Raw genomic sequence first — 15437 nt, forward strand, 5'->3', positions numbered from 1 at the left:
GTTTGCATCAATATACCTCAAGGCAGGTCAGCATCATTATTCTCCAAGACACAGAGAGGGGAAGTGACCTGCCCACGGTCACCCAGCAGGTCAGGGCAGAGCTGGAAATAGAACCTAGGGGGTCAACTGGATTATTTGATATTCCCTTCTGTCCGTAAACTCTATGACTCCCCCAGTTTACTCTAGTATCCGAGCAGATACTCACATCTAGTGAGGAATTTGTTTAGTCATATGTAAAACAATTCTATCTGCTGTCTGGACAATTTCTTGGTGCTCCTCACCCCTCACTTTCTGGGGAAAGCCACGGAACACGTTCTGGACAAGGAGACATTTGAGGTCAGATTCTCAGCTTAAGGGACGCAAAGGAGCCAGTTTCTGTCTGTTACCCACCAGCTGAGACCTACCCCAGTTAAGAAGAGTTGGGCTACAGAACTCAGCTCCTGCACCAACTGTACCAACGCAGCACAGGGAACATGTCAGAAGAGATAGGGATGTATTGGGGCATCTCAGTGTGGATCCTTAGTGGGCATATGATCCCTAGGGGGCCAGACACTGCTGATGTACATTAGTGCAGCCCCAGGTTGCTCTAATTCAGACAGAGGCTGGAGCAGTTTGGCCCTCAGGATGAAGACACTATGACCCACTCGCTAATGCGCCTCCCCTCCCGCCCCGCATGCTCCTGCTCAAAGCGGAGCTCAGACACAGAAGTAATCTGCTTATTTCATGTGTCCATATCTGTACTAAACAAAAGTCTCACTTAACCCGTAAGACAACAGTTCCGTCATATTTATGATCACACAGCAAGGTCACCTGCCAAAAGCAGCCACCAATGCCCCAGTGCGTAACGTCCCACTGAGCAGATGAGCAGCAGCAGATTTCTTTACCTGAACAGCTCTCTGATTTCCCTCACGGTTGCCTGGAATGGGATATTTCGGACCAAAATCTTGGAGCTCTTTTGCTTCTTGAGTGTTTGTTTTTTGCGGGATGGTGTCACAGTGGGCCTGGTAAATCAACGGAGACATGGTAAGTTACACTGTAGAGAACAGAACACAGACCTCGCTCTTTCTGGTTCCTTCCAGCTTATGAATCTAGACATTCTGGAGTCCAGTTTCCTGATCGATATGCTCAATGGCTTCTTATTTGAATCAATGGATGCTTCATAGACCAGGTGGGAGAACAGAATAGTTTGATTACAGTTATACTTGGAATATATAAAAATCTGCCTCATTATTTTAAAAAGGTTATAGTCTTCCTACGTGTTTGTGCATTATCTTGCAGACAGGACCCCAATCGTAACAGGGGCTTCTGGGCTGGGTGCTATTTCAAGACAAGTAAATAAAGCACTACCTAGGGATTACCATTCTGGAACAGACCAATCCTTCCGCTGATTTGCTGACCTGCTCTGGTACAGCAGGGAGAAGAAGTTTGCAACACTGTCTAAAGTAGTGTAAGTGAAGCATAGTTTGTGCCTTTAGTTTCACTTTTAACTGTTCTCTGACAGGCTGTAAATAGCATGAACAGTTCATACTACTGTGTAAAGCCACCAGGTTTAATTTCAAGACATGGATTCTGGCTGTCCAAGCCAGCAGGAGGTGGAGGCAATTCTTGGGTCTCAATGTACAGAGTGGTGCATTACCCCACAGCAGCCGAAGAGCTGTACAGATGGGCCGTTAAGGGAAGTCCGATGCAGCTCCCCTTGGTCTAACAAAGATGCCTTCAGCATGAAGGAAGGGGCACAGAACAATATCATCTACAGGACAGAGGAGGATGACAGTGGAAAGATGCTTTTCTTTAAGAAGCTGGGAGGAGAATAGCAAATTACCCCAGGGAGACCCTTATGACAACTTTTCTAGTATAGTTCACCTTTAGTCTAGCCTCTCTCACTTAAGTGATGAAATCATTTAGTGTTGCTTTGCTTTCTTCCTTCCGATTCCCAGAAGCTCAGTGCTTCCTTTTTAATTTTCTACTTAGTCTAATAAAAACAGATCGCCACCTAAAATTTCAGTTATTCCTATCCACTTGTTGGCCAATGCATATATGTTAGGTGTAGTATACACCATATTAATAGGTATTATGCACACAGTATTAATATAATACACATCGGAGATGGGAAATTATGTTAACTGAATGTATTATGCTCTTCCCACAATTCTGTTCACCTACGTCATACATCCCACAACACTTTGCGAAGCTGAAGTCAGCTTTGGCATTAGAAAATAGGAAACTTTTCAAAGCATGGATGCAGGAACCCTTTGTACCAAGTACACTTTGGGAGTATTTTCATGGCTCATCAACACTTGGAATGCAGCAATTCAACCCAAGATATGGGAAAATATAGGGAGGTACTAAGGACAAAGCTGGCATAAACCAGTGGGTTAAACTTACTTTAAGTAATGTGAAAAGCATTCTGTAACTTGTAAAAAAATCATACTATAAACACTACTAGTTGCAACGTGTATCTTTGAAGCACAACTTGTGTGTACGGTGAACATGCTGTGAGATAAGGATTGCTTCCCAGAGGGAGGGTATGTATGTTTCCTTTTCATATTGTCCTACTTTGCCTTTAGACAATAAAATTGGTTAAGATTAGTTATTTGGTCTCTCTAACATTTTTAAGAATGAACAGCGAGTATAGTCAAACAACTGGTTACACCTTGGAGTTAATATACTGGACTAACACCATTACGACTGCTATTTTTGAAGACTTACACCTGATCATCTGAAAGAGCCCAGGAAAAACATTTGTTCCATAGGATTGTTCCAGCATATCAGGTAAATGTGTATTTAAGACTGGCACTATTCACCAACTGAATTATGAAGTGCCACCAGCAACCATACTGTAAAGAAATTAAAGAGCCATTCTGGGCAATCAAGGGCTGCTGCTGCTTAAGTGTATTTGGTGCAGAGAAGTCAGACAGAAATCAGATAGACTTACTTTATGGCCCTTTCAGAGATCTTCACATCCAGCTGATGGCCATCTACTGAGCAACCCTAAAAAAGCAAGTTACAAAGTTTGCTAAAAGAGATAGACCTTAAGAACAGAGAAGAAGTTTTACATCTCAATTCTACTTCCTCCCACCTCTCCTTCACTCAAAGCTCTTCTCTTTCCAAGCGCAGTTAATACAGGTGAAGAGTATACAATACAGATGGGGAAGCAGTGTGGTCTAGTAGCCAAGGCATTGGCATGGGAGTCAAGATACCTGAGTTAATCCCAACTGTGCCAGAGATGTGATGCTGAGCGAGTCACTTTCCCTCCCTGAGCCACTACTTCCACTCCCAGCCTGTGTCTTTAGATTTTGGGCCCTTTTGGGCAGGGACCGTCTTACTAGGGGTATGTTCAGCACTCAGCACAATGGGGTTCTGACCTCAGTCGCAGCCTGCAGGGAACTACTGAAAAACAAATATTAGAAGGGTTCTCGGTGCCTCATGACCAATGTTCCCTCTAATTTCTGACAGGCCGTGTGCGCAAAAAATTTCTTCTGTGCAAATTTTTGTACACGCAATGTTTCGCCGTGTGCGCAGGGTTTAGGATCTGTGTGCACACGCACAGCTTAGAGGGAACAGTGCTCATGACCCACCCACTCCTCCCCTTTGGCTGCGTTTCCCACGGTTACCTGGAGCTGTCGGAGGGCTTTCTGAGCATGCTCTGGTTTCTTATACTCCACAAATCCAAAGCCCATAGGAAGTAAAGTGCCTGCCAGAAACGGAAGGAAAGAGCCCCGTAAATGCTTTGGCGAAAAGCATTCGATAGTGGCCCGCACAATGGATAGGCCCTTGTGACTGGTTAATGACCGACAACGAAAAAGTGAATCAACACTGCTAGATATGGGGTGAGCTTTGCTGGACTAAACATGCCCCAGAGGAGCCATGGGTAATTAAAACAACTGAAATTGTGACACTTCAGGATAAAGTCACCCTGGAGATGATGCAAAGAAAGTTGTATGACAGCTGTGTACAGTGGAAATCCATTTCATATGTAACTTCTTTGAATACAACTAAACAAAAACCTAACTATCGGTCCTACAGAAATGATAGCTATGCACATAAAAGGTCAGTGACCATACTGCTTACATACAAATTTGTCCATGCACAGGGTTTCCTGCACTGCTGCAGTGGCAAACTTTTGGAATGAAATTTTCACCATAATCCAGACACAGGCACTCTCTGGGCATTCCTACCATGCCCTATTCGGACAAAGATACCCCCTAATAATTTACGCTTCCTTTTAGACGGATGTAAAACCTGCGGCTGGAGTTTTGACTGTATTTTTATCTGAAACCCACCAAAGAGTTCACTCTGGCCATCAAGGAGGAAATACGTTGCACATGCCAATAAAAAACAATTGTAAATGGAGCCTTAAAAAGGTTTGTCATCTAGGTAGATCCCTCGTCAGAAAGGATGGGCTTTTGGCTAGAGCCCTGGTCTAAGACTCAGGAAAGAATTGGCTCTGCCACAAAAATCCCATGTATCCATAGGCAGCTCATTTCAACTCTATGTGCCCACTGCCAATTGTGAAGTGGAGACAATATGTCCGTTGTCATATTTATAGGGTAAGCTCTTTGGGGTGAGAGACTGTCTCTGCGTACATTCAGTGCCCAGCATATGGGAGCCTGAACACTCTTCCTAGATATGTGAATGGAAACTGCTTGTTAAATAATTCCAGACCAGGAGTTCAATTAATTTGGGAACCAACGATTTCATGCTCTCCACTCTCCCATTGGTTAATGTAAAAACAGCGTCTGCCCTTTAGGGTGGCCCTATTCCCACTTGCCAGACACAGACTTCTCCCTTTATTTCCAAAAGCTTCAGCAGCTGACAGAATGACTATTCACCCCTTCCTGGTTATTCAGACCACTGGGGATGTCAGCAGTACAGCAAGTGCACAGATACAGAAGCAGCTAACTAACTACTGCTACCGAGCCAGGAGCATAGGGCTTATACATATTAGGTCTTCTCCAAACCACCGTGCAAATGTCTTGGCAAGGGAGTAAAGGATTGAGATCTATTTACAAGCCAGAGAACATTATCTGATGTCTTTCACTTTATCACCTAGGTTGTGCCCTAAATTTCACTTGTGTGCCAGAGTCCCTCTGAGCGCCACAGAATAGATGCAAACTAAGCATAGTCCCTGTATGGTCACTCTTATCAGTTCTAGGTTATGTACTGAAGAATGAGACATTCGCTAGAGACGACAATGAAAAGATAACTTGATCTACAGCCCTTTAATTATTTCCTTATTCAGCAAAAGTTTGCAACACCCAAGGCCATGCAACGCTTTTAGGGAACAGGGTCATAGTATCGTAACTTCAGGGATCCATAAGTAAGGCCCTGAGCAGAAAACACAATGGCAAGTTTCCAAACTTTGATGGCACTAAGCTACAGAAGTCATTCTTCAGTGACAGAAATTGATTGTCCTGGAAGGTAGAGTGAAGCTAGACACGGTTCTCTCCTGAAACCAGATCATGTGTGTATCACAGATCATGAGCAAACATGGGGCTGGGTAGGCAGATGTGCCTGTGAGGTTTCTTTTTAAAATTGACTGAACTCTTCACAAGACCTTGGTGTGAAGTAGAGCTTATGAAACTTTCACGGAGCCTTCAGCTGAACAACTACGAGTCCCACCATGGTTTAATACTTACCTTTGGGGCATGACCTTCCTGGTTTAGTCAGCACTTAATTTTTGAGGCTTATGTTTTCAGTCATTTCAACATATGTATTTCTGGGCACATAAGGAAGATTTTTAACATCAACTATCCAATTGCCCACACAAATGAACGCAGAAGGCATCACCACCACCAACCCAAGCAGAAGGAAATGCACAACGATTCATAGGAGTACCTGCTTTGTCTTTCTTCTTTGAGATCGTGCAGCTCTTCACAGCTCCCACTTTGGAAAATGTCTGAAAGAATTTTACATGGTCCTTAGTTCTCTTTGTAATTAAAGTGTAACCCTTTGACAACGTTCCCCTTTTGTAGCAACTGAAATAGACAAAGTCAACCCACAGCGAGAGAGAGAGATGCACACCGAACAAGGAAAAGACACACATCATGCATTCTGTTGTGACAGCCTTTATTTAAAACACTCTCTCAGTAATTATCCAACACACTGCACTATAGCTATGGAAAGATGCAGTAGTTTAGATCACTGCTACAGAATACTGAAGTACTTAAAAGAATGCTTCCACCCAGACACTGGCTCCTTCAAAGCTGATCTAACCATTACCAGTTCATTACAATATCCTTAGAACATTTCTCTTTCCAGTACCGCATGGGAGGTACCAAGAAGTGCCTGTGGCAGCTCTCCTATGTAATATGTAGGCTCGGAAGGATTCGATTTTTATTGACAAATGTTGGTGAACATTGATTTCACCGTATACACATGCACACACAAAAAATATTTCTATCCATGATAATCAAACCTGAAACAGATAGGCAATAAAAAATGCTGCTTGAGAACTACAGTTTAAGGATTTTTACTTTGTATATTTTGATGTGTGATGTTGACAATTTATGTTTTAATGGTTAGAAAGCTTTAACTTTTTGAATCTCAACATCTACTGTCATTAAATAACTGTCTGATACCCTTCCCCCCGAGTGTCCAACCCCTCCTATAATTTCCCACAACTGTGAAAATTAGCAATAAACATTGCTAGCAATAAACATTGCTATTAGCCATCATTTTATAAAAAATAAAAACTGAATTCTGCCAGGCTTAATTATATGTTGCATAGCCCCAATGTAAGTATAAGGTATGGTGAACGGATTGGACCTAATTAGGTACTAGTGAATCTATAGGAGTTTGTGGTTCCCTTAAACCATAGAGTGAGGGGGGATTTGATAGCTGCTTTCAACTACCTGAAAGGGGGTTCCAAAGAGGATGGACCTAGACTGTTCTCAGTGGTAGCAGATGACAGAACGAGGAGTAATGGTCTCAAGTTGCAGTGCGGGAGGTTTAGGTTGGATATTAGGAAAATCTTTTTCACTAGGAGGGTGGTGAAACGCTGGAATGCATTACCTAGGGAGGTGGTGGAATCTCCTTCCTTAGATATTTTTAAGGTCAGGCTTGACAAAGCCTTGGCTGGGATGATTTAGTTGGGGATTGGACTAGATGACCTCCTGAGGTCTCTTCCAACCCTGATATTCTATGATTCTATGACCACATCAATTCTACAAATTCAAGGCCTTTGGATCCATGATATGTACAGGAAGGAAACAAAGAGGAGGATGGATAAGTTTCCTCCAATTTTGACTACCTGTATGGGAGATTATTGAAACATTTGGTGTTTCAACAGTGAGCTAGGCATGAAAGGTAAGGGAAATGGGGGTACCTCTACTGGGATACAGGATGGGATAACACACTCCAGTCTGGAGATGGATCGCTAGGGATGTCTGAGCAGTTAAGTTAGCCTTTGAAAACTGCCTGGGCTGGTAAAGTTTCCAGGTAGACAGTCTACTTGACTGCCCTCTAACATGACAATTGATGTGAATGAAAAAACCCAAGTGCAAGATTCTCTGAGCATTCAAAGCCACCACTAGCCCCAATCTGTGCAGCATAATATTTTCACAACCAAGCTGGAGAACAGCTCTGGCGTGGTCTATAGCTACATCTATTGTCTCCTACCAGCAAAATGGAGAGTTGTTTAGAGGCTGGAAAAGGAAACAGAAAGAACTTCAGGTTACTCTTCCTGACTCTGCCACTGACTTACTGTATGACCTTAGGAAAGCTACCTCACCTCTCTACTACTCTTTACCCTGGCAAAATGGCTATGAGACTTTTCTCACAAGGGCCAGGGGGGGCTCAATGTTTGTAGAGGCTTGGATGAAAGATATGTACTGATGAATGCTTTATCGATAGCTTTAAAATACCAAACAGTAGAGCAGCTGAAGGACTTTTAAATCCAGGTTGAGCAACAAACTCACTGTTTGACCCTGACCAAGCCACTCAAACCGAGCTGCTCCATCTAAACAGAACATTGCTGGACACATGCAACACCCAGTCCCACCACCTCTCCCTTTGTTCACCTCCTTCAGCGTATCTTCTGTGGTGGCAAAGTTGAGGTTTTTGATGAACAGTGTACATCCTGGAACACTCTCCTCCTCCTCCTCCTCCTCCTCTTCATCTACAGCTATTTCTTCTGAGCCCTTTTTAGCTTCCTCAGTTTCATCACTAGCTGTAAAGCAAAAGAACAAACCATGAACACCATAAAATGTAACTCCAGGCAGTTCTGGAGACTGAAGGGATTTATTGTATTTTGACCCTACCGTCGGAGTCATCAACGCACAGACTATAATGACTCATCTCTCTAGCTGCATTTAGTAAGTTCTGTGGGTGAACTTGATGCTCTTGGACACGCAGCCACAACATGTATAGCTAGTGTAAGCCATGTATTGTTCTTCTAACACCCTTGAATTCCGACCTACAGCATACTACTTTCCAGGAGGCCAGACACTCTGGTGACAAGCCTAGGTAGATACTTGCTCCAACCCTGGGATCTTGCACAGCTCTACAAGTATCCCTCAACCTTGGCCTGAAATACCCACTGCTACTCCAGTATAGCCCTCTCTTGACAGAGGCTGCTAATCAAGTATTTGATGTACAAGGTCTACTCCTGCATCGGTGCATAAAATACCTCAAAATACTCAACTCACTGACTGGATAAAAGGACAACTGAGGACCAGGTTCAAGATGGCAGCCATGCTCCTAAAGCACCCAGCCAATACAGTAGTGCCTCTGCTCTGCTAGTTTATTTTCCATGATCTATGGACCTTACTCAGCTGAACTGCAACACAGATCGTAGCATTTGGTAATCAACACACAACTGTACTGCTCTTCTGAAATACCACAAGTAATGACGACTCTGCTGTAGTGTTCCCTGGCACTCACCATATTACATATTACCTGGGAACCGCCACCACAAACAACTGTATCACCTCGGATACAGTCCAGTGCACCACAAAGGAACCTCCAGCACTGAGAGACAACAGCACCCCTTCTGCTATACCACAGAACGACACCTGGGAACCTCCAGCACTGAGACACAACTGCATCCCCTCTGCACAACAGCCTGGAATCAACAGGGTAGCAAATGCTGCATCTCACTTGGCTTACTTAATTTTTAAAATAGTTTATGGGCCAATCTTCAGTCATCTTCGCTGTGCCAACCCGTTCGCTGCGCCAACCCATCCCCTTCGTGAACAGCTTCTGCTTCAGCCCATTTTGATGGAGGCTGTAGCAAGGTTTGAAAGACTTGTGTACATGAAAGGGAACTTCACGGGTTTTTGTCCATAATCATTCGACTTACCACAGCAAGTACCACGAAGACTCCACCAGCCTTTTTCCACTTTCAAGAAACAAACCAAATGTATTAAACTTCTAATTAATCTTCAAGGGCTCTGGCATGAAATGGCCCTTTTATGCTTTAATGAAAACAGCAACAATGATAACGTTGTCCTTTTAACATCAGTGGAACATGCAACCATCCTATCTCTGCCGCAAAGAGAAAAGAAAAAGGAAAGGAAAGGGGAAACGAACTTCACATTTTTCTGAGGCCCATTGTTTAACAACTGAGGAAGTTGGAGAGGCTGTCCAGAAAGGAGGTGGAGAGGAGTGAGAAAGGGAAAGGCAGGCTCAGGAGGGATGCACAACCCAGAGCATGAGGCTAATATCAGAATCTAAACTGGAAATTTGCCTTGTGCCCCAAACTTCCCAGAAAATGATCCACATACAAAGTAGGGAATTCCAACATCTCTATTCACCACCTTCTCCCATCTCCATTCCAAATGCTGGCATTAGGAAACAACCCATGGCTGGCTTCCAGCATTATCAGCAATTCAAACCCACATGCTGTCCTCCTTCCACCTGGCACCAAGGCAAGGTAGAAGAGTGACTGAAACACTCTTCCTCCTCACCCAGAGAGGAAGATATCGCCAACACAACCTCGCTCTTGGGCTCTCTCCTCCGCAGAAAAGCTGGGCTGCAAAACCAAAGGCAGCTGTCTGGAAGGTCTTCCAGAAATGACAGAGATCCAAGAAGCATGTCTTACAACTATCACTATACCCCCAATCTCTCTAAATGCTCACCTAGCCCTCCACTACCATCGTATCCGAGCACCAAATGTGGTGCTTTCCCTAAGTAACCAGCCTAATTCCTTAGCTTTAGGGCCTGCCCCGAGCACCTTCACTGCTGACTGCAATTCCCCTCTCTCACCCCAGCATGGTATGTGCCAGCACTGGGCACCAACAGCTCTCTCCAGGGCTCACCACATACACACGAGTTGCCAAACCACATCCAGCCAGCCTGGCCTCCCACCTCAGTGATCAGCATAAGATGCTTCAGAGAAAGGTGTGAGAGATCCCTTGTAGCCTTTGGGCCTCATCCAAAGCACACTGAACTTAACAGGGATCTTGACACTGACTGCAAGGGGCTTAGGATCAGGCTTATTAACTCGCCCCACTACAGTTCATGGGAGGTGGTTGGAGATTTTTTATTGTCTCCAAGAGGAGCAGGATCTGACCCAATCCACTGGAGAGGTGTCGGAAGGCGTAATTGGTGCCAAAGACGTATGACTAGCTTGGCCTTCCTATTGCATCTACCCTTTGTACTGAGTATTGTGCTGATCGTCTGCTATTCTGTTGAATAGGCATGTTCTGCTGAGACAACAGTGCCATGAGCTGGGTTGGTTCCAAAGTGTACCCAGATCCCTGCTTTGGTTAAAAAGCTTTTCAGAACCAGACACAAGTCACAGAAACAAGTGATCAACTGTAAATTTCTTCTGCCCTGAAAAAAATGTTTCAAGTTTTTTTTTCTTTTGACCAAGCACTTTCACCCTTAATTGCAAGAGAAACTTTTAGCAATTGTTGGAAATCAGCAAACTTGTGTAGAAAATTCACTGGTTTTGAAGACAAATGGGTTGGAAGAGGGGCAAGATTTAGGTGGGGGAAAGGTGCCTCCATCTGCAGTTAGCACAACAGTCACACACAGTCACACGGGGCTCTGTTGTAATCAGACTAAGGAATTTACTGCTGCCTCCCTCCCACACCTTTCCCCAGGCGTATGGTGCCAAAGGCTGACAGCAAAGACCATTATCAAACTGAAGCAGCTTTCCAGGAGCTCCTGTGCTTAAAGCCCTTTATCTGGAGGTGAGGGTCTCAGTTATGGGGAGATAAAACAGCTGCCCCTATCTTTGTCCCTCCCCCAGGACCTGGAATGGGAAAAGCTTTTCATCGGCTCCCTCCACCTCCCTGATCGTCTTGAAAAGGCTTCCAGGGGGAAAAAAAATTACAAATAATAAAACCTCAGCTATCCAACCTCCTTCCGTACTGGTTTTAAAAGTGTTTAAGGCCCCAAATATGCAAGAGCAATGCTAAAAAGCCCCAGGGATGGAGAGGGGAAAGACATAAAAAAGGTCATGTCCTTACCATAAGAGCAGTGGGAATTCACCCACACAAGGCGTGCAGTGGGGCTTGAAATTAACACAGGCAAGCACACAAATGCACACGCTGCTCCACGACCTGCCAGCCAGGCAATCAGCTGGTCTGGGCCCTGCTGCCTGGTGCTACCTTCCTTTGTTCAATTAGAGCTGGGATCCTCAGGCCTGGCCCTTCAATTAGGCTCTTTAGACCCTTACAGGAGGGCACCATGTAACACATGCGGACAACAGGCATGTGCTCAGCTGTGTCACTCCCCTCCCTCTGATGGGGAAATTCTGTCAATAACTGGCTTTGTTATAAAGTTTGGGGGAGGGGTCAATCTGCTTCCATGTCATGTTGTCGATACTAAAGTGCCCCATCACAGCTACTGTTGGTGTTACTTCATCCTTCCTATCTCAGTACTGATAGGGCCCTCATCACCATGGTATCCAATCACCCCGAATTCACTGAAGGATTTTTTCCTCAACATCTCTGTGGGGTAGGAAAGCACTGCCCCCAATTTACGATGGGGAAACTGAGGCACCGGGTGGATTCAGTGACTCATCCAGGCAGGCTGTGGCAGAGTCAGGAATTGAACTCAGCTCTCCCAAGTCCTAGTCAGATGCTGTAACCACGATCTCATCCTCCCCCCCACCCCCAAACCATTCCTCTCATCCACCTCATCGGTCTTGCCTTTCAGACTAAGCTCTCTGGGGCAGGGACTGTAATTGCTGTGTGTTCACACAGCACCTGGCACAATGGGGACCTGACCTGGTTGAGACCTACTGGCACTGCTGCATGTTAAGTAACAGCAGCAGATTGGCCTTGCTCGTCCTTTTGTTCTGGGACTGCTTCTCCTACCCTCTTTATAGAGCTCAGTCTCCATTTATACCAATTATGCACATGGAGAGAACTCTCTAGTCGGGGTGGTGGCTTGTACAGTCCCTGTAAGCTATTTATGCTGCCTCTTGGAATAATTGAGACACGAGATGGCTGAGATAACATCTTTTACTGGACCAACTTCTGCTGGTGAGAGAGATGAGCTTCTGAGCTACACAGAGCTCTTCTTCAGGTCTGGGCTATAATAAATAATAATAATAATAATGTTCATCATAATACCCTTTCTAAAGCAGAAATATTACCCATCAGCTGTCACTTCAGTATCTAAGCGCCAGTGAGGCCAACTCTCAAGTCACCAGATTTGACAATCTCAGGAGTGCGTCTCCTAATGGCAAGATCTTAGACGGTGTGATCATCTCCACTAGAAGTGGAGTTAGTCCCATCCACCAAGACTTTTAAAAATGGACTACACTGAGCATCAGAAACTACTGTATCAGGAACAATCCTGAGCGTCTCAAGGCACTGAATGTGCCCTGCGTTCCCCCTGACGTCCTAACTCCAAGGTGTTGAAAGTGAGGAGTTGCTACAGTTCTCTCTTTTGGGGCAGTGGAGCTGCTGAAGGCTCAAGATCAGAAGCTCCAACAGAAGCCACCATAGATCCTCGCACAAAGCCATAAACATTCACTGGTTTCAAAGTTCTCCCACTGGCTGGGCTTCATGGACACAAAGCTGAGAGTGGCAATGAGACTAGCACAATTGCTACCTTGTTCGGCCCTGGTCATGAGTGCCATCTTCTAGCCATGTGTGTGTTTCAGGGGCAGGAAAAAAGGCCTTCAGCCGGACACTTCCTGCCTTTTTTGGCCTGGCTTTAATCTCATCTGCCTAGTTTTCCTGAAACTCCTCAAATCACCCTCCTTCAACAAAGGAATCTGCATATTTTTGGAACCAGTACTGATACTAAAGCACATGAAGCATAAAAACTATTGCACCCAAGAAAGATGCATATTTTCTTGGTCCACACTGCATTTGCATTAAGGGTGAATAAGGGGAAAGTCTAAGCAAACAATTTTCTTTGCATCTCTTCTTTAGTTCCCCCTTCTCTATTCTATCAAATATTCCATCCTCATCCTTCTTGACCTGTTGGCCATCTCTGATACAGTCATCTGTGCTCTTCTTCAAGTCCTGTCCTCCCTTGGCTTCCGTGACTCTGTCCGCTCCTACATCTCTAATTGCTCCTTCAGCGTGTTCCTCGGGGGATCCTCCTCATCCACCCTTCAACTCCCTGTGGAGGTTCTTTAGGGCTCTCCCTTTGGTCCTCTTCTCCTCTCTCTCTGCACCTCATCTCTGGGTAACGTCACTGACAAACACAAATTCAATGACTACCTCTGTGCTGACAACTCAGATTCACCTCTTCACTCCAGACCTGTCTCCTGTCCAGACTAAAAACTCAGCCTGTCATTGACGCTGCCTCATGGTGGGATAGCTCAGTGGTTTGAGCATTGTCCTGCTAAACCCAGGGTTGTGAGTTCAATCCTTGAGGGGGCCATTTAGGGATCTGGGGCAAAAACTGGGGATTGGTCCTGCTTTGAGCAGGGGGTTGGACTAGATGACCTCCCTTCCAACCTGATATTCTATGAATCTCTAGACACCAGCTCAAACTAAACATGGCTAAACCCGAGCTCCTAATCTTCCCCTGCAAGCCCTCCCCATTACCTCCTTTGTTAACGACTGGATACCACCATTCAGACCTGCAACCTGAGTGTCATCTTTGACTCGGACCTCTCTCTAAGTCCTCGCATCCAGGCTGCATCTAAATCCTGCCAATTCTTTGGGCATAACACCTCTACGATACAGCCCCTCTTATCCATGCACACAGCAACAAAATTCTCATCACTTCACGGCTCGATTCCTAGAACATCCTTCTCTGGCCTTGACAAATCCCTGCTCGCGGCCATTCAGAATGCGGCTGCAAAGATCATTTCCCTAGCCCATCACTTTGACTGTGTCAGCCCTCTTTGCACCCTTCCACTGGCTCCCCCTTCTCCGTTGCATCAAAGATAAGCCAATTGTACTCACTTTCAAGGCCCGTCATAGGGTCTCATTTGCTGTTGAGATGGCGACATTCAGCCCATGAGGTCATCCTCCACTGCCCACTTTTTAAATTTTCAACCCCCTCCATGCTTTCTCCTGCATTATTCCATACGCTTGGGAGGCGCTGCCCATAAATATTGGCACACCTACCTCATTACCCTCCTCCAGACCCCTCCTCTGTCAGGATGCCTACGCAAAATATGGCAACGGGCAGGCTGTTGGAGTGCACAGATCTCTACCTCTCACGCAGCCCAATACTGTCTCATCGTTCACTTGTACTCCTCGGCGCGTCAATAGCCATCCGTTGCCTCTTATGATGTACTTCAATTGTAAGCCGCTTATGTAAGGAACTGTATTTTTGTTGTGCGCTTCTACAGCGCCTAGCACAATGGAGTCTTGGTCTATAACGAGGGTCCCCGGGTACTATAGTAATACAAATGAATAACGCTGCCCCTGCATTTCTGAGCCACAATCATTCTCCCACACTGCTTAATATCTTAGCTCTATTCACCCCACTGACCTCACACACGCTACCAATTGAACCCCGATACCGCACCAAATCTTAGCCCCATTTCCAACACCAGCACTGGCTTCCAAAAACCCAAAGGGAGAGAATGGCAACAGCAAGCAAGTGCACTGCTGTACCGCTTAGGTCTAGAGACATCTGCTTTCCCAGGTCAGCAGTCAAGTGCTCTGCAGAATGATGGGGGAAGAGACACTCTGCTCATCTCTAGACACACGATCCTCAAAGCAACTTCAAGAGGGGACTTCAAGTAAGGCAGAGGTTCTCATCCATTTAGGACAAGAACAGCATGGCCACTGCTCTACAGGCAAAGCAGGGTCACACACACTACAGTAAATACCTCCTCCCCCAAATAAAAATTCTTACCAGTTCCCAGCCTTGCTTCTCCTTCCTCTTCTGGAATCTCAGCCTGCTTCTTCTCAGGGGGTGGGCAGGAAAAGACACCCATGGGAGCCCACTCGAGATACAGAGGGACGTGCTGAAACTACAAGGATGACAGATACAAGGGATGGCTACAAGGCAGGGGAGAAGTGACTTTGCAGATGCGAGGGGGTGGAGGAGAACATACGTTCAAA

At 45.4% G+C, this 15437-nt stretch overlaps 1 protein-coding gene across 7 annotated transcripts in view; it reads right to left on the reverse strand.

Moving 5' to 3' along the window:
• Window positions 1-15437, reverse strand: part of RBM19 (RNA binding motif protein 19) — a 143155-nt gene that overhangs the window by 96711 nt on the left and 31007 nt on the right. For all 7 annotated transcript variants that reach the window (XR_013348037.1, XM_077834751.1, XM_077834749.1 and 4 more), the window contains 6 exons: window positions 15229-15346; window positions 8022-8170; window positions 5839-5899; window positions 3615-3694; window positions 2936-2991; window positions 885-1001 (listed from right to left, as the gene is read on the reverse strand). Coding sequence is in view for 6 of the 7 variants with exons in the window: in XM_077834751.1 (XP_077690877.1) it covers window positions 885-1001; window positions 2936-2991; window positions 3615-3694; window positions 5839-5899; window positions 8022-8170; window positions 15229-15346 (581 nt within the window). In the remaining variant the exon portion in view is untranslated. The remainder of the gene's footprint in view (window positions 1-884; window positions 1002-2935; window positions 2992-3614; window positions 3695-5838; window positions 5900-8021; window positions 8171-15228; window positions 15347-15437) is intronic.

The sequence above is a fragment of the Eretmochelys imbricata genome, chromosome 15 (assembly GCF_965152235.1).
Source record: "Eretmochelys imbricata isolate rEreImb1 chromosome 15, rEreImb1.hap1, whole genome shotgun sequence".
In the NCBI taxonomy this organism is placed as follows: Eukaryota; Metazoa; Chordata; order Testudines; family Cheloniidae; genus Eretmochelys; species Eretmochelys imbricata.